At 50.2% G+C, this 23,527-nt stretch overlaps 1 protein-coding gene across 2 annotated transcripts in view; it reads left to right on the forward strand.

The window, feature by feature from the left end:
• Positions 1-22,411, forward strand: part of SPOPL (speckle type BTB/POZ protein like) — a 39,027-nt gene extending 16,616 nt beyond the window's left edge. For both annotated transcript variants that reach the window (XM_038751215.1, XM_038751216.1), the window contains exons 2-11: positions 5,886-6,021; positions 6,650-6,771; positions 7,018-7,169; positions 7,905-8,032; positions 12,409-12,586; positions 12,674-12,729; positions 13,192-13,314; positions 16,179-16,321; positions 16,398-16,451; positions 18,259-22,411. In XM_038751215.1, the coding sequence (XP_038607143.1) occupies positions 5,944-6,021; positions 6,650-6,771; positions 7,018-7,169; positions 7,905-8,032; positions 12,409-12,586; positions 12,674-12,729; positions 13,192-13,314; positions 16,179-16,321; positions 16,398-16,451; positions 18,259-18,403 (1,179 nt within the window). In that variant the 5' untranslated portion in view covers positions 5,886-5,943 and the 3' untranslated portion in view covers positions 18,404-22,411. The remainder of the gene's footprint in view (positions 1-5,885; positions 6,022-6,649; positions 6,772-7,017; positions 7,170-7,904; positions 8,033-12,408; positions 12,587-12,673; positions 12,730-13,191; positions 13,315-16,178; positions 16,322-16,397; positions 16,452-18,258) is intronic.
• The last annotated feature ends 1,116 nt before the right edge of the window (positions 22,412-23,527 follow it).

Genomic DNA, 23,527 nt, shown 5'->3' on the forward strand with positions numbered 1-23,527 from the left:
ACTTCCCGAGTGGCGATGAAGTGGACCGGCTCTGGGATGGCAGGCATCCTGGAGAGGGAGGACAGGGTTCTTGTGGATGGGCATGCCATGGGAGCGCCAGGGGCCTGCCTACCAACCCCATGGCTGTTGGAAAAGGAGGAGGAGGAGTCGCTGCCATCATACACTTCCTTTGAGGGTGGCCCCAATAAACCCAGGCCCAGAAGACCAGGCAGAGGATGGGCCATGGTCATCCACCTGGCAGAAGCCTGGCTTTGTGTGGCCAGAAGTGCCCCCTCTTCACGTTGGGTCCCCACAGTGTTCGGTTATTCTTTCCTCGTTCCCCTCCCCATTTCCAGCAAGGGGATGGGGGACAGGGGAGATCTTGGGTGGAATGGGGACAGGGAAGATCTTGGGTGGAATGATGAAGGGAAGGAGGAAGGTTCCTGTGCCTAAATGCACTCCCTAAATCCTTGGAGGATTGCAGGAAGCGTGGTATGGATTCCCAAGCGCTTAGTTCAGTGCTCTTCTCACCATTAGTGCTTAATGAAAATGATTGATTGAGCCAGTTTTCAAAGTCGAAAGCCTCCAGCTTCACAATGAGAAATAATTTATGCCTCTGCTGTTTTAGTTGAAGAAAACAGTATTCCCTCTGGGGTGGGTGGAGGGTTGGGGTCGGTGGGAGGAAGGGCAACCTAAACTCCAAGGGTACATTGATATGTGGTCCCCATGCTGTGCATGGATGGTCTCTGACTTGTTCATCATTTTAGAACATAGAATGTAAGCAGCTAATTAATATTAATAGTAATGGGATTTACTCTGTGCTAAGCACTAGATTAGGTATAAAATAATCCACACGGGGCTCCCAGTGTTCAGGGAAGGGAGAAGAAGAATCTTATCCCTATTGTACCGCTCATTTGGAGGGCATATTCCTGCTCGCATGCTTGCTCTGCCCACTGGGCAACTCTGCCTGCCACCCTCCTGGATTTTGTGGGCAGTGATTCCCAATAGTGCTCGGGAGGCAGAGTTGCCTAGCTGGCAGAGCACGGGCGGTAGAAAACACTTTCTCGGCTATCAGAATCCTTTGCATTTCCTAAAAGTGAGTCCGTTTGCCCCAGGGTGTGTATGATGATCCCTCAGATTTTGTTTAGACAAAATTCAAGGCATGGATAGTAAAGGGTCTTCTCAGCAAATTGAATTCCATTTGCCATTTAGCTTTTGTAAGCCCTTACCCCGGGGGTGTATTAATAATAATAATGATGGTGCTTGTTAAGCGCTTACTGTGTGCCAAGCACTGTTCTAAGCACTGGGGGAGATACAGAGTAATCAGGTTGTCCCACATTGGGCTCACAGTCTTAATCCCATTTTACAGATGAGGTAACTGAGGCCCAGAGAAGTGAAGTGACTTGTCCCAAGCCACACAGCTGACAAGTGGAGAAGCAGCGTGGCTCAGTAGAAAGAGCCAGCGTTTTGGAGTCAGACGTCAGGGGTTCAAATCCCGGCTCTGCCACTTGTCAGTTGTGTGACTTTGGGCAAGTCGCTTAACTTCTCTGGGCCTCAGTTATCTCATCTGTAAAATGGGGATTAAGACTGTGAGCCCCCCGTGGGACAACCTGATCACCTTGTAACCTCCCCAGCGCATAGAACAGTGCTTTGCACCTAGTAAGCGCTTAATAAATGCCATTTAAAAAAAAGTGCCGGAGCCGGGATTAGAACCCATGACCTCTGACTCCCAAGCCCGTGCTCTTTCCACTGAGCCACCCTTCTTCTCATCTTAGCCTGAGAGCTTTGCTAAGAAAGTAATGTAGAAACGAGGATGATATGATTGTGCGTTTCCTGAAAATTGCTGTTATCGCGGTGTTTCCAAACAGATAGCAATCTTTGCTCCTTTTTCTTGGTTGTGAGATTCACTTAGGTCTGCACTCTTAGGAGCCGTCGTCGGTGGAGTCATACCTGTGGGATTGTCTGGTGCTGTTGTGCAGAGTTAATTACTGGCATTGTATGGAAACAATCGGACTTGTAGCAACTGGCAGAATATGTAAATAGAAATCATTAGCTGCCGCCGAAATGGACTAGTTTTCTGTGATTTCCAAGACTTAAAAAGACACTTACCTGCTGTGCTCTACGAGAGACAATTAGGTCGTGTAAGGGCCTGCAATTGACTTTTTGAGACAGTTAATTAGAATGTAAATTAGTGATTGGTGGGAGTGCTTAAGGCCGGCTAGATCCCTGGATTCTGTAAATTGTAATTGGAGGAGAGAGAGAGAATGAATGAGAATGAATGTGTGTCTCTCCGCTCCTTCTCCCCCACCCACCCCCTATCTGTGTATCCCATTATCCATGTATAGCCAAGTAGCATGTAACGCTCTTGTCCCTCTATTGTATCTTCTTTAAACACTGTTCACCTGTAACTGGAAGAAAATCGAGATTGAGGCTGGAGTGAGTGGAGCAGCTTCTTGGTGGGCGGCCGGGAATGAACACTAAATTGCCCCGTGGTGGTGCGCGGAAGTCAATCAATCAATCGTATTTATTGAGCGCTTACTGTGTGCAGAGCGCTGTACTAAGCGCTTGGGAAGTACAAGCTGGCAACATATAGAGACAGTCCCTACCCAGTAGTGGGCTCACAGTCTAGAAGGGGGAGACAGAGAACAAAACCAAACATACTAACAAAATAAAATAAATAGAATAAATAATATAAAAATAAATAGAGTCCCTGCCGCCCTGCTGACCACCTCCTTCCCAAGGGCCCAGGGGGCGGGCCCGGCCCGGCCCTGTACCCTGCTCGGAGACAGGTCAGCACGCCGGTAAAAATCCTGTTAATGGAATGCTTGACCTATGCCTAAATGCACTGCCTTTGGCTTATCTCTGTTTAAATTGGCTTGAGACCTTTCCTTGATTCCTCTTACTGTTGTTTGCCTGCTTCCTTCACCTTGGTTTCTCTTCTTGGGGCCTCCTGGATTCTCAGACACTCAAACATAGGCCTTTTTTTTTTCCAATTGCATTCCACTTGGTGTTTATAAAATGAGATTTAACAATGGATGTCTTAAAATGATTACTCCAACTTTTCAGGGGAGAACCTGCGAATTCTCTGCTAAACGTAGTTGGATTTGCCACAGTGTCTCTAGTAGTAATAATAATAATTGTGGTATTTAAGTGCTTATTATGCCAGGCACTGTGCTAAGCATTTGGGTAGATACAAACAAATCTGATTGGACACAGTCCCTGTCCCACGTGGGGCTCACAGTATCAATCCCCATTTTACAGATGAGGGAACTGAGGTCCAGAGAAGTGAAGTGACATGTCCAAGGTCACAGAGCAGACAAGTGGCAGAACCAGGATTAGAACCTTCTGAATCCCAGACCTGTGCTCTAGTCACTATGCCATGCAAGCAAAGGGGGGATGAAAATAGTTCATGTGATTGGTTTCCACAAGAAACAGCAAGTAGCTGATGTTTACTTAGAAAAGTTTACTCTCCTCATTATGAATATTAACTCTGACACAATAACAGGATTTATTGTTGAAGCTCAGGAAGATTCCAGGTGAAACCAATGTGTAATTTTGGGTTAATTTTACAAAGTAGTTCAAGGGGCCAATTTCCTAGCTCATTACCCTATTATTCAGTAACAGTAGTTGTATATTTTACATTGCTATAAACTATGCTTCAGTAATTTTATTCTTTATTTCATCCGACCATTAATAATTTCTTCCAATCTAATGTATCCTAATTTGCTGTTTGTTATGCATAACTATAAATTAAGTGTTCCAAGCAGAAATGTACATTTTAAGCCACCTAGTAACAAATCACTGGTGATCGAGCAACTGGTGGTGAGTGGGCAATAATCCAACCCATGTCTAATTCATTGTATTTTACTCATTCATTCATTCATTCAATCATATTTATTGAGCGCTTACTGTGTGCAGAGCACTGTACTAAGCGCTTGCTCTCACCCAAGCGCTTAATACAGTGCTCTGTACAACTACCATTGATTGATTGATTGTCTGGTTATCAGCCTCCCGAAAACTAGATCTAGTGTGGTTGCGTGGGTGATTGTTTCCATCAATGGGAGAATACCAGTTTTTGACTTTGTTGAAATGTTCTCATCTGTACCTACCAGCTGGGTTTTTTTTTTAAGTGATTTGTTGTTCATCTCATTTCTCATAGCTGAGGAGAGTCTCAAAATGTGTTTGCTAGCTCCAAGATTTGTGTTGCTAGACTCTAAAAATAGCAGGATGAGGGAGAGAGGTAGAAAGAGTGCCCCCCACTTCCAGGGAACTTGGGAGCCGGGTACAGCATCAAGCCGGCCTACAGTGAGTCCATTCCCTCTTCTCATCATGTGAGTGATGAGAAGCTTCTCCCCAGCCAGCCATCAGCCCCTCCTTGGACGTAACCCAGCTCATCCCCTCCTCAGCACCCCCCACCCCCAGAGCAGTGTAGGGGACGGGGAGGAACGGTTACATGTGATTCAGCTTTCCCTCTTCTTTTTGAAAACTGTCAGTCATATTGACTGACAAGTGTATTCAATAATATGAAGGCCCTCCCTCTGCAGGCAGGAGAATATAGAGGGAGTGCCAGTTTTCTTTTGGCATTTTCTGACCTGCTCCTTTGGGTACCTTACGGAATGGTTTCTTTGGCCACTGGTGATGAAGCTTCATGGTAATCGACTGCCACCTTGTAAAAAGATTTCTCTTAAAATGTAAACTGTGCGCTGGGTTGTGGTTTTTTTTTTAATAAAAAGGAAGTATTCAATTTAGTGTGCTGCTAAGCCCTGTAATACCACGTTGAAAAAAGTTGGCTGAGTTGACATTTCAGACAGGAAGCAAAGTTGATTTCAGAGGAGAAGTCGGTGTTATTTATAGCTCTCACATTTGCAAACATTCTAGCTTCCCACTGTGGGTGGGCACTCACAGCCCAAGTCCTGTGGGAATCACCAATAATCCGGTTTGTGTGCCCAGCTGCAGACTCTGGGAATTAAGCTCTGTAGTTTATGGGACACCACAGGAATCCTTTCCCTCATGGTAAGGAGAATCGAGCTTTCTGGCTCTTTCTGCTGCTTACCTGCCATCCTGTTTGCTGGTCACTGCTGGGGTCTGGGAGGACTTTGTAAATCAAAGAACACTCAGCCATGCTTTAATCTGGCATAAAGCACTACTGAGTTGAAGACAAGGGGAGAGCCCCCCAGGACTTCCTGGCCAGCAGCATTGGATCCCCACCCCTTGGATTTCAGGGGTAGCTGGCGGGTGGTCCCAGGGTGGGTTTCAGCTAGTGATCCTGGGGCTAGGGGAGAGTAGAGCATACCAAGTAGTGGCCAAGCGGAGAAGGGAGGAAGAAGGAAAAGGCCAGTGTCTCAGTATACTCTGTGCACACATGTGCCCACACATGCACATGCATGGGTGCCCACACATGCACACACACACCCATACACACACAAAGCGGCTCTGCTGAGGCTGATGACCCAGCAGCTGCCCTGCACAGGATCCTTTCCAGGGTCCCTGGTCCCACTAGTGCACTGGAGAGCACCTCTTGTCTACCTTGACAGGCATCTGTGGTACCCCATGGTCCTTCCATCTGTGCATCATATTGGTGAGGGTCCTGCCAGTGCCATCCGTGCCCAGGAGAATGGCTGGAGTGGGTCTTAGGCTGGTACATTCTCCGTTGATGGGCAGAACTGAGGCCTGCAGGAGGAGTCATTCGAGTCTTAACTGCATGTGCATTGACCGAGCCTGAGGCTTTCAGATTTCAGAATTGATGCCCCCAAAGGTTTGCGCTCTTGCTCTTTTTGCTACTTGGTTTGATTCACATTCATTAAAAGCACTGCCAAAACTAAATTGGTAACTCGTAGTTGACTTAGGCTGTATTTCCTTTTGAAACCATTTTGAAAGTAACCTGTCCCTTCTGACTTTCTTCTTAGGGGAAGTGCTGGCATGTGAATTGCCATCCCGATCCTGCCCGTCTGCCTCCAGGGGGCCATGTCCAGGGTGCCGACTCCTGCCCCTCCCGGAGAAATGTCCAGCGGCCCTGTGGCAGAAAGCTGGTGCTACACCCAGGTGAGCGGGCAGCTGCCCGGAAAAGGTTCCTTGCCTCTCAGTCCGTCGACCGAGGGCATTTACCGAGCGCTGTTGTGGGGAGAGTACTGTACTCAGCACTTGGGGGAGTACAAAGAGGCTAGTAGAAGCAATTCCTGCCCTTGAGGAGCTTATAGCCTGGCTGGGGAGATAGCTGCTAAAATGAATTACAGACAGGAAGAGGTAGTGGAATTTGACAGGTACTTAAATGATATGGGGGGGAGGGAATACCCACGTGCTTAGGATTCCCAGAAATGCTCAAGTGGTAGTGATGCAGGGGGATGAGAGTGGAGCTCCCGGAGGAGTTGTCGGTTTCTGAAGGGCTCGGTGAGTGACAGACAGGAGAATGTGCTGTAGTTCAGTGATAGATACCTGAGCACCTCCAGTTGTGGGTGGGAGTACCCAGGTCCTTAGGAGACACAGAGGGGCTGAATTGGGAGTGAGGAGCGTGGCGGGAGGTGTGGGTGATGAGAGGACTTGTCGGAGGAAATGTGTATTTCAGAAGGGCTTCGGCATAATGCACTGAGGGGCGAGTGACAACAGCCGGGCAGTAACATGGCCGAGAACGAAGACGGCCCTGGTGACACAGTTTTTCCCCTCTGCTGCTTAGGTGAAGGTCGTGAAGTTTTCGTACATGTGGACCATTAACAACTTCAGCTTCTGCCGTGAAGAGATGGGTGAAGTTTTGAAAAGCTCCACATTCTCGTCGGGTCCAAGCGACAAGATGAAATGGTGAGGCTCATTTCTGGCTCGTTCTCCTTCTGGCACTGTCCACGCTCGCCCTTTTATTTCCCCAACAGGGATCGGCTCAAAATCGATAACCCCGGGTAAGAGAGCGGGTTCTGGGGGTGGGGCCCAGGCCGCCAGCCGGGAAACGTCGGCGCTTAGGCTGGGAGGGTGTCGTCGGGTGGAGCTGACCCTTGTCGATGCAAATCTGTTATGTTCTTCTGTGTGGGTTTGTGTGTGTATGTGTTCTAGGTGCCTGAGAGTAAACCCCAAGGGCCTGGATGATGAAAGTAAAGACTACCTGTCATTGTATTTGCTTTTAGTCAGCTGCCCCAAAAGCGAAGTCCGAGCAAAATTCAAGTTTTCCCTTCTTAATGCTAAAAGGGAAGAAACGAAAGCAATGGGTAAGTGGCCCCGCAAGGGTGGCCTGACTCCCCAGGCGAGGGGCCTTGCGGGGCCTTGAGCCTGTTCCAATCCCTAATCACCCCGGGCCGCCTCAACGTCCAGCATGGTCTTTTGTTGGCCTGGCCTCCCCCATGTGGGTTGTGGCCACCTCCAAGGGCTCCGTTCTCAGCGTTTGCCACCCTGGCCGCCGATCAGTTGTGAGAAGCAGCGTGGCTCTGTGGAAAGAGCCCGGGCTTGTGAATCAGAGGTCATGGGTTCTAATTCCAGCTCTGCCACTTGTCAGCTGTGTGACTTGGGGCAAGTCACTTAACTTCTCTGTGCCTCAGTTACCTCATCTATAAAATGGGGATTGACTGTGAGCCCCACGTAGGACAACCTGATCATCTTGTATCCCTCCCCAGCACTTCGAACAGTGCTTTGCATGTAGGAAGTGCTTAACAAATGCCATGATTATTATTATTAGGCTGGAGATGAGCTGTGGCAGGAGCCTAGTAGCCTTGGGTGTGGGTGCTCTCCCAGTGTGGAAGAGGGTCTGGGACCCCAGGCAGCACGTGAGGTTGCTCACCTCCCGGGCTTGATCCATTCCAGCCTCGGGGGGACCGTGGGCCATGCCGGCGGGGCTGTCGGCAGCACTCTGAACATTTCTTATGCCCCTCACCCTCCCATATTCTCTTCTGGATCTCCGTAGACGAAAGGGCTTCCTACCTGAAGCTTTCTCTCCTGTTTTCTCCCAGAGAGCCAAAGAGCATATCGGTTTGTGCAGGGCAAGGACTGGGGCTTTAAAAAATTCATCAGAAGAGATTTTTTGCTCGATGAAGCCAATGGCCTTTTACCGGATGACAAGCTGACACTGTTCTGCGAGGTGGGTACCGTGTCCGGTTGCCTGAAGCGAGGCCTCGGAACTTGAACAAAAAATACAAGTGGAGTGAAGATGGGTTAACTCTGGCATTCTGCTTTCTCCATTGTTTTGTCTCGTTTGGGTCGGTCGGTTCCAAGTGGCTTCTTGACTGTGAACTTGTTGTGGGCAGGGATTGGCTCTATTACTGTATTGTACTTTCCCAAGTGCTTAGTACAGTGCTGTGCACACAGTAAGCACTCAATAAATAAATGAGTTGAATGAATGGAAGCCCATGTGCACGTGAGGCCTCCTGGGCTCCCCGAAGACCCTCTGGCAGGGGCTGTATCATGGGGGGCCTGGGCTCTGCTAAGTATTGTATCGAAAAGACAGCCTGGCGATGGACCAGTCTGGTGATAGTGGGGTCCTAGTCCCTGGCTGCTCTATGTTATCCCCTGTCCTTTCCACATCCCCTTCCTCCCGTGCCTCCACACTCCTCTGGTCCAGCATCATTGCCAGCGGGGCTGGGTCTTGATAGACCCTTGCTGGGGTGGTGGAGAAACACTTTATGCCCTGGATCCTTGGCTAGTGGAGGAGGCTCTGGGCAACAGGAAGGGACTGAACAGCTGGTTTGCTGGGCATTAGAGACCCAGGGATCAAGGCAGCTCCCAGTTACCTCCAGGCAGGTTGGAAGGAGTAAACATCGCTCTTGGTGGGGTGCAGGGAGAGGAACCTGGGTCTTTGGCAGCCAAAGGGAGGGCCAACCGAGGGCGCAGTAAGAGGGGCGCCTTGCTCCCCGCATCTGGGACTGACCCACTGCCCCCAGGCATGGCCGGCAGAAGGGTTCGATGAGTGACAGATAGGAAGGTGTGGCATAGGTGGGGCTGGCAAGGGGTGATCCGGGCGCACCCTCTGCCAGCCGAACCGTGGCAGGCCCTCTCTGCCATTGTGGGATAGCTCAGGGGGCCGGGGAGTGTGCTAGTTGCTTCAACCACTCACCCTCTCGCCTCGATCGGTGTATTTACAGGAAATGTGTAAAATTCTCTCGGCAAGATTACAGCTTAATTAGAAGTCATTATGCTGTGTAGGAAGAATAATTGAAACGTGGCCCCCGAGACTCAACGGTGCAAATATGGTGCATCTTGTTTTCACGTAGACAGACAGGCTAAATTAACTGTGTGATGCGTTTGTGAAGAATACATTATTTGGTTGATAAAGAGGATGTAACAAGTATCTTGAGGTTGTGTGAGGCTCACCACAAGAGGATTTTTCAAGTTGGATTTCATTTCGCATATTTCGAGTTCGTGTTTTCGGTCAGCTCAGTGTGGAAAGACTCCCACCTGAAGCTGGGCCAGGGCCCACGAAGGGCGCCTCTGTCAATGAGGCTGGGCTACAAGCCGTTGCCAAAGACCATTTTGTGGGTTTGGGTGCAGCCGTGTCGGAGCAGGTAGTGTTCCGGGGGTCTCGTGTTTCAAAGCATCACCTTTCCCTCGGCACTCAGACCTGAGGCTTCCTGTCTTCTACGAGCCTGTGAGGCAGAGCGCTGCACATCCTTGAGCTTGGCACTTGGGGAGAATGCAGAAAATCAGAAGTAAGGTTGGAATTCCAGTGGGACTCATTCAGACCCCTCCCACACACCCACACACACTTCCTGGGCCCCTGTGGGAACTAAGCTAAGCTAACTAAACTCTTACCCGGGGTTGTCCATTTTGGGCCGATCCCTGTTGGGGAAATAAAAGGGCGAGCACGGACAGTGCCGAAAGGAGAACGAGCCAGAAACAAGCCTCACCATTTCATCTTGTCGTCTGGACCCGAAGAGAACGTGGAGCTTTTCAAAACTTCGCCCATCTCTTCGCGGCAGAATCTGAAGTTGTTAATGGTCCACATGTGGGAAGCTTGTGTTCAGCTTGGAGTTCACCTTATCATTGGCCCTTTCTTGGGTTGGACAGCGAGCAGGAGATTCTGGATATATGTGTTGGGGAGTCGCGGGGGAGGGGAGGCCCAGTTTGCTTCTGTCCTTGTGCCTCTTTTCCTGCTCCATTCATCTGTGTGCCCTGCCCTGTGCTTGGCTGCAGCTCCCTTCCCTGGCACCAGCAAGGCCGCTGGCATGAAGCACAAGGCATGAGGGAAGGGAGAATCGGTCAGTCAGTCCTTGTGCAGAGGTGGCGCTGCTTTCTAAGGTACCGAAAGGCCTCCTCCCTTACTCTTCAGGAGGTGCTATGGGGGTATTCCCCTTTGCACAGGTCACCCCTCATCACTCCCCTCTTCCTCATCATCATCAGTAGTATTTACTGTGTGCCAAGCACGATATTAAGCACTTAGGAGAGTACAGTACGACAGAGTTGGTAGACACATTTCCTGCCCATAACAAGCTTACAGTCTAGAGGGAGAGCTAGACATTTAATATAAACAAATAATTTTAGTCCCTCTGTGTCCTTGGTGGTGTTGGGTGGCCAGGAGGGGAGACCCCCTAAGCGTAGGTTTGGGAAGGGCATCTGGGCCCAAGGAGGACTGGCCGAGGTAAGCCCTGAGGGAAAGACTATCCCCGCCTCTCCGACCCTCTGTAGGCTGCCTGGCACAGCATTGCCATCGTGGGGGGTACCCCTGGTATTGCCCATCCAATAGCCATGTGGCCCGGTGGGCAGCTTGGAGCAGGATCTGCCCTCTGCCCTCAACTGAAATGGTCCATCTTTGCCAGAAAAGGAAGAACATGTTACTGACTGTCTTTGGGAGCCTTCTGATTCTGGAGAGTCGGCCTCGGGTTGCCTCAGTTCGGCAGGGGTGGAACAAATTATTTTTTTTTCTTCCTAATGAATACTTTCAGTGATTGGGCGATGGGGGAAGAGAAATCTCTTCGGGGAAATGATACAGATGTAGGAGTAGGCTATTAATGGAGCGACAAATGCATAAGGTGACTCAGTTGTCTACCTCTAGCTTATCTGTGTTGGGAATTTATTAAATGGGTGAGAGTTTTCATAATACAGTACTTGTTTGCCAGCTGCTTCGCAGTATATGTATACACAAAGTCTCTAAAACAGTACTGGATTTCATTTAGGTAACTATAGAAGAAGGATGGGATTGGCGGGGCGGTGGAGGAGAAGGGTCTTTGTGGAAGATTGCATTTCTGAAGCCCAGTTCAGTCTATCAGTGACACATATTGAGAACTCACTGTGTGCAGAGCACTGCATTAAGAGGTTGGGAGAGCACAATACAAAAGAATAGGTATGGAAGATCCCTGCCCTCTGGGAACTCACAGATTAGACGGGGAGACAGACAATTAAAATCAATTACAGGTGGAGTGGTACATAAGTTCTTTGGGGCTTGAGGAAGGCTAAATATCAAAGGGCTTTAGGGGAATAGAGTCAAGTGCATAGGTGATGCAGAAGAAAGAACTAAGACGGAAGGGAGGGCTTAAGGAAGGCCTCTTGGAGAAGGTGTGATTTTTTTTTTTAGTAAGGCTTTGAAAATGTGGAGAGAAGTGGCGTATCAGATACGAAGGGGGAAGGAATTCCAAACCAGAGGGAAGACACAGGCAAAGGGTCAGCAGCAAGAAAGATGTGAGAAGGTTGGTGTTAGAGGAGTGAATTGTGTGGCTTCAGTTGTAGGAGATTAGGGAGGTAAAATAAGAGGGGAGAACAGGTTGAGTGCCTTGCCATTGGCAAGGAGTTCCTGTTTGATGCAGGGGTGGATGGTCAGCCGTTTGAGGTTTTTGAGGGGAGAGGAGATGTGGACTGAGTGTTTTTTTGTTTTGTTTTGTTTTTAGAAAAATGATCTAGCCAGCAGAGTGGAGTATAGACTGGAGTAGGGACAGACAGGAGGCAGGGAGATCAATGAGGAGGCTGATGCAGTAGTCGAGAGTGATAAGTGCTTGGATGAGCACGGTAGCAGTTTGGGTGGAGAGGATTCTAGAGATGTCGAGAAGGTAGAACCAATGGGATTTAGTGACTGAATGAATATGTGAGTTGTATGTGAGAAATGAGTCAAGAATGATGTCGACGGAGAATGGTAGTGTTGCCCGTGCTAATGGGAAAGTCTGGGGGAGGACCGGGTTTGTGTGGAAATATGAGTCTGGTTTTAGACATACTAAGTTTGTGATGTCAGTGGGACATCTAAGTAGAGCTGTCCTGAAGGCAAGAGGAAATGAGAGACTGTAGAGGAGAGTGGTCAGGGTCGGAGAGGAAGATTTGGGGATTGTCCGCATGGCAATCGTAGTTGAAGCCTTGGGAATGGGTGAGTTTTCCAAGATAGTGGGTGTCGATCTCCCCCTTGGTAACTGGGAACCTTGGATATAAGCTGGGGGACCTCAGGTGGAGGGAATCTCAGGATTTCAGTTTGGGCAGCATGGAGAACCACTGTTGGCATCCATCATAAAGGATCCTGTCTCGTTGTGATTTTTCTGCCAGGTGAGCGTGGTCCAAGACTCGGTGAATATTTCCGGACAGTCCAACACAAACACACTGAAGGTGCCTGAGTGTCGTCTAGCGGAGGACTTAGGGGCTCTCTGGGAAACCACCAGATTTACTGATTGCAGTTTTTTTGTCCGAGGACGAGAATTCAAAGCCCATAAATCTGTCCTTGCAGGTACTTTACACCTCTGCGTCGCGACTTTTTCATGTCTTGGCCCTGGGTGCGAATGTTAACTGATGGTGCTTGCTTTTCTGGTTGCAGCTCGCTCCCCGGTTTTTAATGCAATGTTTGAACAAGAGATGGAAGAGAGCAAGAAGGTAAACACAGTCAGACCCCAGTCAGGTTACTCTGATATCTGCATGCGTGTGTGCAGCTTTGCAGAGCTGGTAAATAGGTTTTAAAATTCCCAGGTGAAAGGAGGTCCAAGGACCCTCCCCCCCACCCCCCCACCATTTCCCTTCTCTGCCTTCTGCCTCCACCACAGCCCTCTTCCCCTCAGCAGCACCCCTGATCCCACAGGGTCTTAGAATGTAAGATCTATTATAAGTTCCTTGAAGTTAGGGATAGTGATAGTGCCTACTTGCTCTACTGTGTTCTCCCAATTGACCAAGAAGCACCCAGTAAGTACCAGTGACTGACTGGCAGTTGCCAAGGAAGCTTAGGGGAAGAACTGAATGCAGCTGGGTTGGGACCGAGGGTTGGAAATGAAGTATGGCATCCAACTTTTGACAGTTGCGATTAGTTCCTGTTCTTTCTCCACTGTGCCTGTTGAACAACAGAATCAAATGGAAATAAATGATGTGGACCCTGAGGTGTTTAAAGAGATGATGAGTTTTATTTATGCTGGCAAAGCACCCAACCTGGAGAAAATGGCCGGTGACCTGCTGGCAGCTGCAGACAAGGTACGTCACCGGCACGTGGGACTAAGACAGGTTCTGAGATGGCAGAACCTCGGGGCCTGCCCGGACCCAGAGCTGGCATGGGTAGATGTGTCCACTCCGGGGTTGTGGGGAAGGGTGAGTGTCGCATGCCCGGCCTTCTTCCCTGGCCCCCGAGGGTGGGTCTGTTCCGCCAGCTTCAACCTGTTGGACTACGTAGAGGATCGCTTGCTGTTGTGGGCGCCCTGCTGACTTTCTCCTGTCTTTCACAACAGGGGTCCGTGGGGTCTTCCTTGTAGGAGGGAGAGTGGCTGAGGGACGGGTGGCAGGGCCAACACCAGTACAGGGCTCTGCCCACTGTTTGTCCTCTGTGAAGACTGCCACCTCCCATGTATAAGGTGGTACACAGCAGGGGGTCATTGGAAAGGGGTTTTGAAATCCCAAACTGCGAAGCCCTCCAGCAGAAAGCAGCTCTTGGCATGGATCAGGTGTGCCTAGGAAGGCAAAATTTGATCTCAGCATCACACCCTGCAAGGACCTGCTTTGAAGGGCAACATATTGGCTAGCAACAGAATGGAGCCTGGAAAAGTGTCTCCAGTCTTATGATGGGAATCTCCACAGCTCAACCTCCAGGATCCCAGTACCCCAAATTCCTCTCCTTTTTTTTTTTTAATGGTATTTGTTAAGCGCTTACTATGTGCAAAGCACTGTTCTAAGCGCTGGGGGGTTACAAGGTGATCAGGTTGTCCCACGGCGGGGCTCACAGTCTTAATCCCCATTTTACAGATGAGGTAACTGAGGCTCAGAGAAGTTAAGTGACTTGCCCAAGGTCACACAGCAGACATGTGGCAGAGCCAGGATTCGAACCCATGACCTCTGACTCCAAAGCCCAGGCTCTTTCCACTGAGCCACGCTGCTTCTCCTTACCCCCTGGCATCCATTTCCTCATGGGGCAGGACTTCCCTGGCCACCCTGTTGTGCCTGGGCCCCCCAACTTGCTCTGCTAGAGGGAAAATTGCTCTTTTTTTTCCTATCCACCAACCCCCTTCTCACCACACTTCATGGATCGAGTAAAACCCCCAGAGTGAAGCAGCCCTAGGCTGAGAGGAGCAGCACCTCTTGCAGGCCAATCAGGGGTTATTCAATGTTGTCTGCATTGTGCACACTCCAAATAGCAATAGTAGTAGAAGTGGCGGGGAGAGTATTGATTTACTGCTACTCACAAAGTGCCTCCTTAGTGGTCAGAGTGTCTCACTGCTCCTTCTGAGGCATCTACATTTCTCCTGGGCCAGAGCTCTGGGCCTGTAGAGAACTGGACTGCAGTGGTTTTCATTTCTGTCCAGAATCATTCATTCATTCATTCATTTGTATTTTTTGAGCGCTTACTGTATGCAGAGCACTGTACTAAGCTCTTGGGAAGTGCAAGTCGGCAACATATGGAGACGGTCCCTACCCAACAACAGGCTCACAGTCTAGAAGAGGGGGACAGAGACAACAAAACATGTAGACAGGTATCAAAACCATCAGAATAAATAGAATTACAACTATATGCACATCATTTCATTCAGTTGTATTTTTTGAGCGCTTACTGTGTGCAGAGCACTGTACTAAGCTCTTGGGAGGTACAAGTTGGCAACCTACAGAGATGGTCCCTACCCAGCAACAGGCTCAGTCTAGAAGGGGGGGACAGAGACAACAAAACATGTAGACAGGTGTCAAAACCGTCAGAATAAATAGAATTACAGCTATATGCACATCATTAACAAAATAGAGTAGTAAATATGTACAAGTAAAATAGAGTAATAAATCTGTACAAATATATACAAGTGCTGTGGGGAGGGGAAGGAGGTAGGGCGGCGGGGGAGGATGGGTAGGAGGAGAGTAAAAAGGGGGCTCAGTCTGGGAAGGCCTCCTCATGTGACGTTGGCCAGCGTTTGAGCTCACGGAAACCGTAGACCTTATAGTTTCTCTACGGTCATTGCTCCTCAGTTTCTCCATGGGTGTGTGCAGCTTCCACAGTTGACCGTGCCCGAAACCTCCACAGACTGGCTCCAGAATTCCCCCAGATAGAATTATTTCAGGCCCCAGGGGCAGCTGCTGCCCCCGTTCACATGCCTTCCGCCGCCCCCTCGGCTGAGTCTTTCTGCCATACTCTGGAATTAAATTGTAGTGGAGAGCTTTGGAGCTGAGTTCTGTGAACTTCCCCTCAGGCCAGACACCTACCTCAGGCCTTGGCAGAGTTGGCATTTTTAAGAGGACATTCTGGGTTGGAGGAGGAGTGACCCCAACTTGTTGCCTTCTCCCGAAAGGCCCTTTGCTCCCGGCCAGCTTTTCACGCCTCCGTATCGTGGGACTGGTCCTATTGGCCTTCCTCTGCCCACCTTTGTGGGAGGTGGTGCTTGGCCCTGGGGTGGGCAAAAGCAGGCAACCCTAGGTAGAAAACACAAGGGGCGACTGGAGCAGTCCAGCAGCCGGAGAACTGGGCACTGCCCATGGGACTTTGCCTGGATTGGAGCGGATCACGGCTTTGGGTTCTGCAAGAAAGACACTTGTGAAATGAACCTCCCTCCCTGCCTCTGCTGATGGTTCCACAATAGCACTGAATCCCTTCTCCCTTAATGTCTCCTCCCATCCCATGTGTTGTCAGAAGTCCTTGTCAGCCCTGGCTTTTCTTTGTCAGCCATTTTTGAGACCTTCTTTGCTCAGTAATAGTGTGTTTTCAAGTGGGTGTGGTAAGTGGTCAGAAAGAAGCAGGAAGTGAGAAGTGTGTCACCTGACTTTCTGCTGCAAGTGAGGTTTGGATCCTTCCACGTGGTCGTGCCTTCCCCTCTGAGAGTGTGGGTTGGAAGACACCCTTCCCCCTCCCGTTGTGTCTCCCCTCTGACCAGTACGCCCTGGGACGGCTGAAGGTCATGTGTGAAGAAGCTCTGTGTTGTAACCTCTCGGTGGAAAACGTCGCCGACATCCTCATCCTCGCTGATTTGCACAGTGCGGAGCAGTTGAAAGCACAAGCAATAGATTTCATTAACAGGTAAGGGGCACTGGGCAGGGAAGGCACCCGCATCCACAGGTGGCTCTCTCTAAAGGTGGCTATTTGTTCCTGGCAGGTGCAGCGTCCTGCGGCAGCTGGGCTGTAAAGATGGGAAAGGCTGGAGCAGCAGGTGAGGGGCCACCACCCTGGCGGGCCGTGGCCGTGCCACATTGAAAGCAGCGGCCTCATTGCCCTGCCAGTCAGGGCTGGGGAGCTCAGGTCCTTGGGAGATCTTTGGATCCAGAGACTGCCAGGCTGCCAATCCCACTATTTTGCCCTGGGTAAGGTCAGGCCTCTGTGGCCCCATGGCCCCTAGCTCAGGGTGACCATGAGGTCTGCTTCCCAGGAAGCTGCAGGAGGGCAGAGTGATCTCTGGATGTCACTCGTAGACACAGGGGTCCATTCCCTACCCCATCAGAAGCAGCGTGGCAGCCTAGGAGAAGGAGAACCAGCCGCTTCTCCTTGAAGTCCTGTGGGACTGGTCCAAAAACATTCTGAATAGCATGATGGTACCTGGGCAAAGCCATGTCGTAGTGGTACAGAAAGGCCCAGAGCGGTGCCCACCTTGGGACCCCAAGCCCCAAGAAGGGGAAAAAGCGGTGCTTTCCTAACACTATGACACTCATGGGATGTGAGCCTGTGTTGGCACATGTTCCCTGTCCAGCTCTGCCCCTTTTCAGGGAGTTGGGTTGAGGTGGAGCTTTCCCCTGAGCGGGCATTTTCAGAACTCTTTGGCTGGAGTCAACAGTCTATGTTGTAGATATGGAAGCCAGTGAATTCCACCTGTCCAATGGTTGGCTTCTTCCATTGGTGATCTGGAATTTGGCCCATTTCCTGGATAGCTACGGTGAGGCAGGTAGCACCCCCTTTTATAGGGAGATGGGAGCAGAATAGGGGCAGCCACTGGGAATGGCTTGTCCCCCAACATTCCCCCCAACCAGTGGTGTCTGCCTCAATATGGGAAGGGCTGCCCAGGGGTCTCGCTTTCAGACTGCGATCAACCCGGTCTATGACTGTTTCTGTTTCCTGCTCCCTTCTCCCAAGCAAACAGAGACATCCCTCTCGCTAACCTTTCCTGCCCTGAGCCTATCACATGTTTTCTTCCTTCTCTCCTACTTTCCCTTTTGGAACCTTTCTCCTCCCCGCATCAGCTTCTCATCCATCCAGAAACCCCCTAAATGTCACTTCCTTCAGAAGACCAGCCCTGTTTAACTGCCCCCTTGATCTATCCAGTAGCTACTTCACATGCTTCTCTTCCTATTGTTTTACTTACTCACTTGTGCCTGCATTCAGTCTTCCATAAGCTATATTAAAACCCAGAGAACGTGGCCCCGGTCTCCTCGATCGATCTTACATCCCTCGAGGACTGAGATTGGGTCTATTCCTCCCTGTGTTTGGTTTCCAGGGAGCCTAGGGCAGTGCTGTAAACCTAGTGGAGGTTCAGTTGATCCTGGTTCATCTCCCTTGAACTTGTCTCTAAAACCGAGAGAAGACCTCCTTGTTAGCAGCTGTCTAAGCTTTGGTGACCCAGTTTCTGGTCCCATCGAGGTTTGGGTCATTCCCAGAAAGAGTTTGGTTTTGGAGTTTTTTGTAAACCTCCCCTGTGGCAACCCCTCGAGGGCGCGTACTAGATCTGCTGTTTCTGCTGGGTTGTTCCGAACGCTCAGTGTGGTGCTGTGCGCACGGTAGGCGCTCAGCGTGAGTGCCATTGATAAATTGGCTGTTAGAAAGCCGGCCCTGTGGATTCCTTTGTTTTTGCCTCGTTGATCTTCAAGTGCAAATATTTCTATCTCGAGAATGTGAAGGATTAACGCAGTCCAGCCTTATATTATTTTTGAGAGGGTCTCCGTTGGCAAAGCAGCTCTCGTCCTGAAGAGTCATTTGAAAGCCCCCTCTGAAGTACGTTGTTTCCATCTGATTTCTGATTTTTGTTGCAGCCAAGCCACAGACATAATGGAGACGGCAGGCTGGAAGTCCATGATTCAGTCCCATCCGCACCTGGTGGCCGAGGCCTTCCGTGCCCTGGCATCGGCCCAGTGTCCCCAGTTCGGCCTGCCCCGCAAGCGGCTAAAGCAGTCCTGAAATCTTCCGTGGACTCTTGCGCCAACCAAGTGACTTTTCCCCCCAGCTCCGGAGGGTCTGTCGCCCCGACGGGAGCCCCAGGAACCCCGACCGGGCCCGGCCCCTGAGCGGAAGCCGACGGGCCGCCCACGGCAGGTGTTCCCCAGATGGGGCACCTCTTTCAGCTTTAAATGAGACTGAGTACTCTCCGAATCACTGCAAGGCCTTAAATGATGTCCGATGACTTCTCCAGTTTGTTCAGGCTAATGTATTTTTGCTAATGACGAGGCCCCATGGGGCTTGCACTAGGTCCAGGACGCAGTAAAGTTGAGAACTGAAGTGGATTAAGTTTCCAAAGGGATCTTCCATTATTTTGAGCTAATGAAGTGGGTTGCCTGGGGCCTTGGGGCCCTTGAAGGTTTAAAGCAGGCTCTCCCCAGTCCCCAGTCACCCACCCACGACCCCCTGGAACCCCTGAGCTGGAAGCGAGCCAGTATGGGCTCCAGCCTGAGCACCGTAAGCTCTGTCAGTCGGGGAGACACTTACCAGCAAGGTAAGTTCATTATGGCAATATGTTGCTTAGTGGATAATTTATTTTTGGGGGTAACAGTCAGGAGTGCAGGGCCCTGGGGGGCGGGGTGGAGTATTTGATACCAGGTGGGCCAAGCAGTAATGCCTGCTGCCCTGCCTGACACACTTGGGAAACACCCAGTGGACCTCAGGTCAGGGTTTCTTTCCAACTCAAACCCCCTGGATACCGTTTCGATAAGATGGATGGAGACTAAGGTTTTGGCAAAAGAAAGAACCCGCCATGCTCTCTGGAACATTGTATTTATTTCGTGCTTCCCGCAGTTGGGTGAGAGGCAAGCCACCAGATGTCGGTAGGGCAGGCGGGTGGCTAGGCTCGGAGAGACCAAGCGGGCACTTCAGGAGAATTGAGGTGATCCAGCTGGGTGCGTCTTCACCTGGGAGACTCTTAAGAGGAGTTTTAAGCTGCTTGGAGCCATTTGGGTTGCTTGAATTCCCGGCCAAGAAAGCCAGTGTTGGGGGTTCCTCATGATGGGTTGCGCGTATCCTGTGGTCAGAGTTGGAGGTGCTGGTCTCCCCCCCGCTCGGGTGGAGACAGCCGCCAGCCCTTCTCCTCACGACGTGCATATGCGGGCGTCAGCCCTGGCTTGTCCCTGAGCAGGCTGATCCCAGGCGCCCGCAAGCCTCACTCCAACTACCAAAACTTTCCGTGTCCGGTAGCTTTGTTTACAGTGAGCTTGGACAGCCACCCAGGCGGCCTGCTGCTTCCCGGGCCTCTTGGCCCCGTGGGCCGCTCCGGGTGTGTCATGAGAGTAGACAAGATTCAGGCTTCATCATAAGGGGAGGAGTTCTCACTGGAAAAAAATATATATATACTTAAATAAATATATATATATATATATTTTACGTATATAATTTTATTCTTCAAATAACGGTTGTGGTGTGCCTGAAAGACTTAGTGGAAAAGGGTGGTTGAAATAGTTTGTTTTCCCTGCTGTATCATGACTTATTTGGGAGTTATAAGTCATACTCTAAGGTATTAGGGAGAGAGGGTTTGCAATTGGCATTCCACATCCCCAAATCTGCCCTTGCATTGCTCAGTCCTGGTGGGAGAGGGGTCCAGATGATTCCCTTTGCAGTGGGAAAGCCTCCCCGGTGGGCCGTGGAAGTCTCTGCGGTGGCAACTGAATCCGGGGGTGAGGGCTGCGGACGGGCTGCAGGCCCTGTCCACAAAGGGCTCCGCTGTCTGCCAGTGGGAACCGAGTCGGGCAGAGCCTGCCCAATCCCCTCACCCTGCGGCGGGCAGAGTGGGACAGAGTCTGTCACCCCCACTTGCAGGCCAGACCTGATGGGATTGTAAGGGCACTGACCTCTGATCCAAATTCCCTTTTTGAGGAGTTGATTTTTCCTGTCGTTTAAAGTCTGGCCAGGGAGCCCAGGGAGAAAGGAAAGATCTGCCTCACCAAACTAGGGGCGCTCGGTGCCGTGTGCACACGCGTATACACATATGTATATGTATGACAGACTCATCCCAGATAATTCACTGCTACCATGTATGGTTCTAATACACAGAGACTTCAGCAATATTTAATACTGTGGAATAATCATTTCAGCGTGTTCTAAAGTATTTATTACCAGTCTAATGGCAAGCCTGAGGGTTTTGTTAGCAAGGTTTTTTTTAAAGCTCAAGAGCACATTTTGTACCAAAAATGTCCAACACTGTGCTGTAAGAATATCTACATGGGTAGAAATTTCCACTTTTCGGATGATACAAGGCATACCTTACAATACACTGACGGGAGATCGGAGGACCGTTGGTTGGCTTATTTGCTTGTTATTTATTAAGTGTATTTTTTCAGTTTTGTTCGTTCTTAGGAAAAAAAAATAAAAACAATTGCTGTATTTTCGAGTGCACTAACCCTTAGCTATTTGAATTGCATCTTAACCCCGAGCAGTGTTGTTTCTCTCCCCGACGGCACCAAGGCTGCCCGGAGCCTTACTTGGCCACCTGCTGCTTTTGCCTCCTCATGGCCACTTTGAGCCTGACCCTCCCTCTGGTCCCACCTGGCCATAGGTCAGTTGCTCCGAACTTCCAGCTCCCCAGGGCCGCCGGCTACTGAGCCAGAGAGAGCGAGCAGGTGTGGTGTGCATGCATGCATACATACACGTGTGGGTGTGTGTGCACGCATGTGCAGTGTTCCTGGAAGCAAAACAAAACCTTGTCAGTGTTTGGAGCAAAAGTGTGTCAGTGCCACACAATCTTCTGGCTTGCCAACCTCTTCCCCCACCCCTGCTCCCTCAAAATAAGCATAGCCGCGTGTTTGTGTGTGTGTGTGTCTTTGTGTGTGTCTGGGTGGGGTGGAACAGATTGACCCTTCCAGAAAGAAGGCTTGATTCCATGGGAGCGCAGGTCCGTCAACCGTGTCCTGAACGCGCCGGGGTTTGAGCAGGGCCCAGGTGACCCCCTGATTACTTTGCTACAGGTGATCGATTGGCGGTGGCAACTCATCAGGGTGCAGGACCAGGGCCTGTTGGTGACGCGGCCTCTCCAGGGGCCCTCTCGCACGCCTTTGGGCCCGACTTAAATTAGAAATATGTGATGGAAATTGGGATCGCCAATTTAACCCAGTCCGCTTCTATCCTCACTCAAGCCATAAGTCACAAGTAACATCTTTTTACGTGTGTAAACGTTAGACACTAAACAGTCCCTAAGACTTAAGATGAGCTTTATCCGGGGTTTCAGTGCTGTGGATAACGCAAACACCCTCAAATTTTTTTCCCACGTGGCATCCAAACGCAGAAAGAGGGAATTGATTCTGGCTCAGACGATTTGAATGAAATTTGAGTTCTCCTGGTGTAGTGAAATGTTTCCAAGAATAAAAAGTGTTCAGTATTTTCTTGAAAAGGGTTTTTTTTTTTTAATTGAAACTGATCAGGTTGTAAAAGTTGTCATTTTAGCCCAGAAAACAAGCTGGCAGAGGGAGCATTTAATCAAAATGGAATATTCTCAACTTCAAAACCATGTGTCAATTTTAATATCTAATGTTTGCCTGTGGCGTCTAACATCATGGAATTACATAATTTATAGCTCCGTGCTAATTAGTGACACTATTCCAGTTTAACTAGCCTCGCACACTGTTTTCTCCTCACAGCAAATGGACTATATTTGGAAAGGAATATATCGTATTTCTATTTTTCTGATGTCCGGTTTCCATCTGCACTGTAAGGCAGTTTAACTTTGCATTCAGTATTTCAGAATGAAGGCTTCACTTCAATGAGTTGTGTTTTGGAAATTAAACCATTGTTCAGATGACTTAAAGATCACTTTTGGGCAGAAATGATGTAGCCATCTCAGTCTGTAAAGCCCTTGCATTGAGCCGTCTGGCTTTTTTCAATCAGCTGATGTTAAAGGTGAGAGACTTTTTGTATCTTGTTGCTGAAAATATTTTTGCGTTTCAGCACCCCAAGTTACAATAAAGTTGTTACTACTTGTTCACAGTTCTCCGATTCTGCTTGTGTATTGGGGGCCCCTGGGCCGCTGCTGCCATGAGCTCAGGAACTGGGGAGATTTGGGGCCTGAGAGAGGGTGAGTGGGAAGCGTCTGCAGGGTGTGGGAAGGGGGACACAAGCCTGCCATTGGGCCCAGGCTGTGCGGGAGTGAGAAGTCGCTCAAAGCCCTCCCTGGTCTCCAGGAGCCAGACGACACCGGGGGGAGTGAAAGTTTGACTCTCATGAATATTTCATTAGCATTTGGTGCAAACTCATTATTTCGCCTGACGTCTTGCTCCCGGACCTGATCGGCCAATCCAGGGCTGAGACGTGGGTGGGCCGTCGGCCCCTGCCAGAGTGGGGGGAGTGTGAAATACGGAGCCCTCGATGGAAGCCGAAGAGCATCCGTCCCTGAGCGGCACCCACCCAATCCGAGGCCCTGATCCGGCACTGGGATGTACTGTCCCCAAACCTGGGGCCCCCCTAGACTCTCGTGGGGCCGGGGAGAGGAGGCGGAGGGATGAGGAGACGACATCAGAGAATAGCTCGAAGCCTAATGGTAAGAGCACAGGATCATGAGCCTGGAAAGCAGGGTTGTAGTCCCAGCTCTCCCACTGGCCTACGGTGTGACTTGGGCTGAGTCATCTCACCTCTAAAATTTCTGCTCCCCCTATTCTGTAGACTAAGCTCCTTGTGGACAGGGAATGGGTCTACCAACTGTGTTATACTGTACTCTCCCAAGGACTTAGTAAGGTGCTCCGCACGGTAAGTGCTCAGATACGATTGATTTAGATTGCGAGCTCCGGATGGAACAGGGACTTTCTGATCTGATTATCACCTGTCTATCCCAGCGCTTGGCCTACAGGAGGTTCCCAGGAAACGCCATTGCCATTGTGTCCTTCATGTTTCTTGGCACTGCTCAGTTGCAGTTAGAGGTGGTTTTATGGCCCTCGACTCTTCCAAATTCTGACCCTACACGGGGGATCAGGGTGGGGCACATCACCAGCATTGTAACGTTCGTACAATGGTTCTCTTTCAAACACGCACACATACACACTCTCCTCCCCGCACCCCCGCGCATATGCCCACCCACGCCTAGTCCCGTCAGGAAGCTTTCGGACAGTCATC

This window comes from Tachyglossus aculeatus, chromosome 9 (assembly GCF_015852505.1).
Source record: "Tachyglossus aculeatus isolate mTacAcu1 chromosome 9, mTacAcu1.pri, whole genome shotgun sequence".
NCBI classification, from domain to species: Eukaryota; Metazoa; Chordata; class Mammalia; order Monotremata; family Tachyglossidae; genus Tachyglossus; species Tachyglossus aculeatus.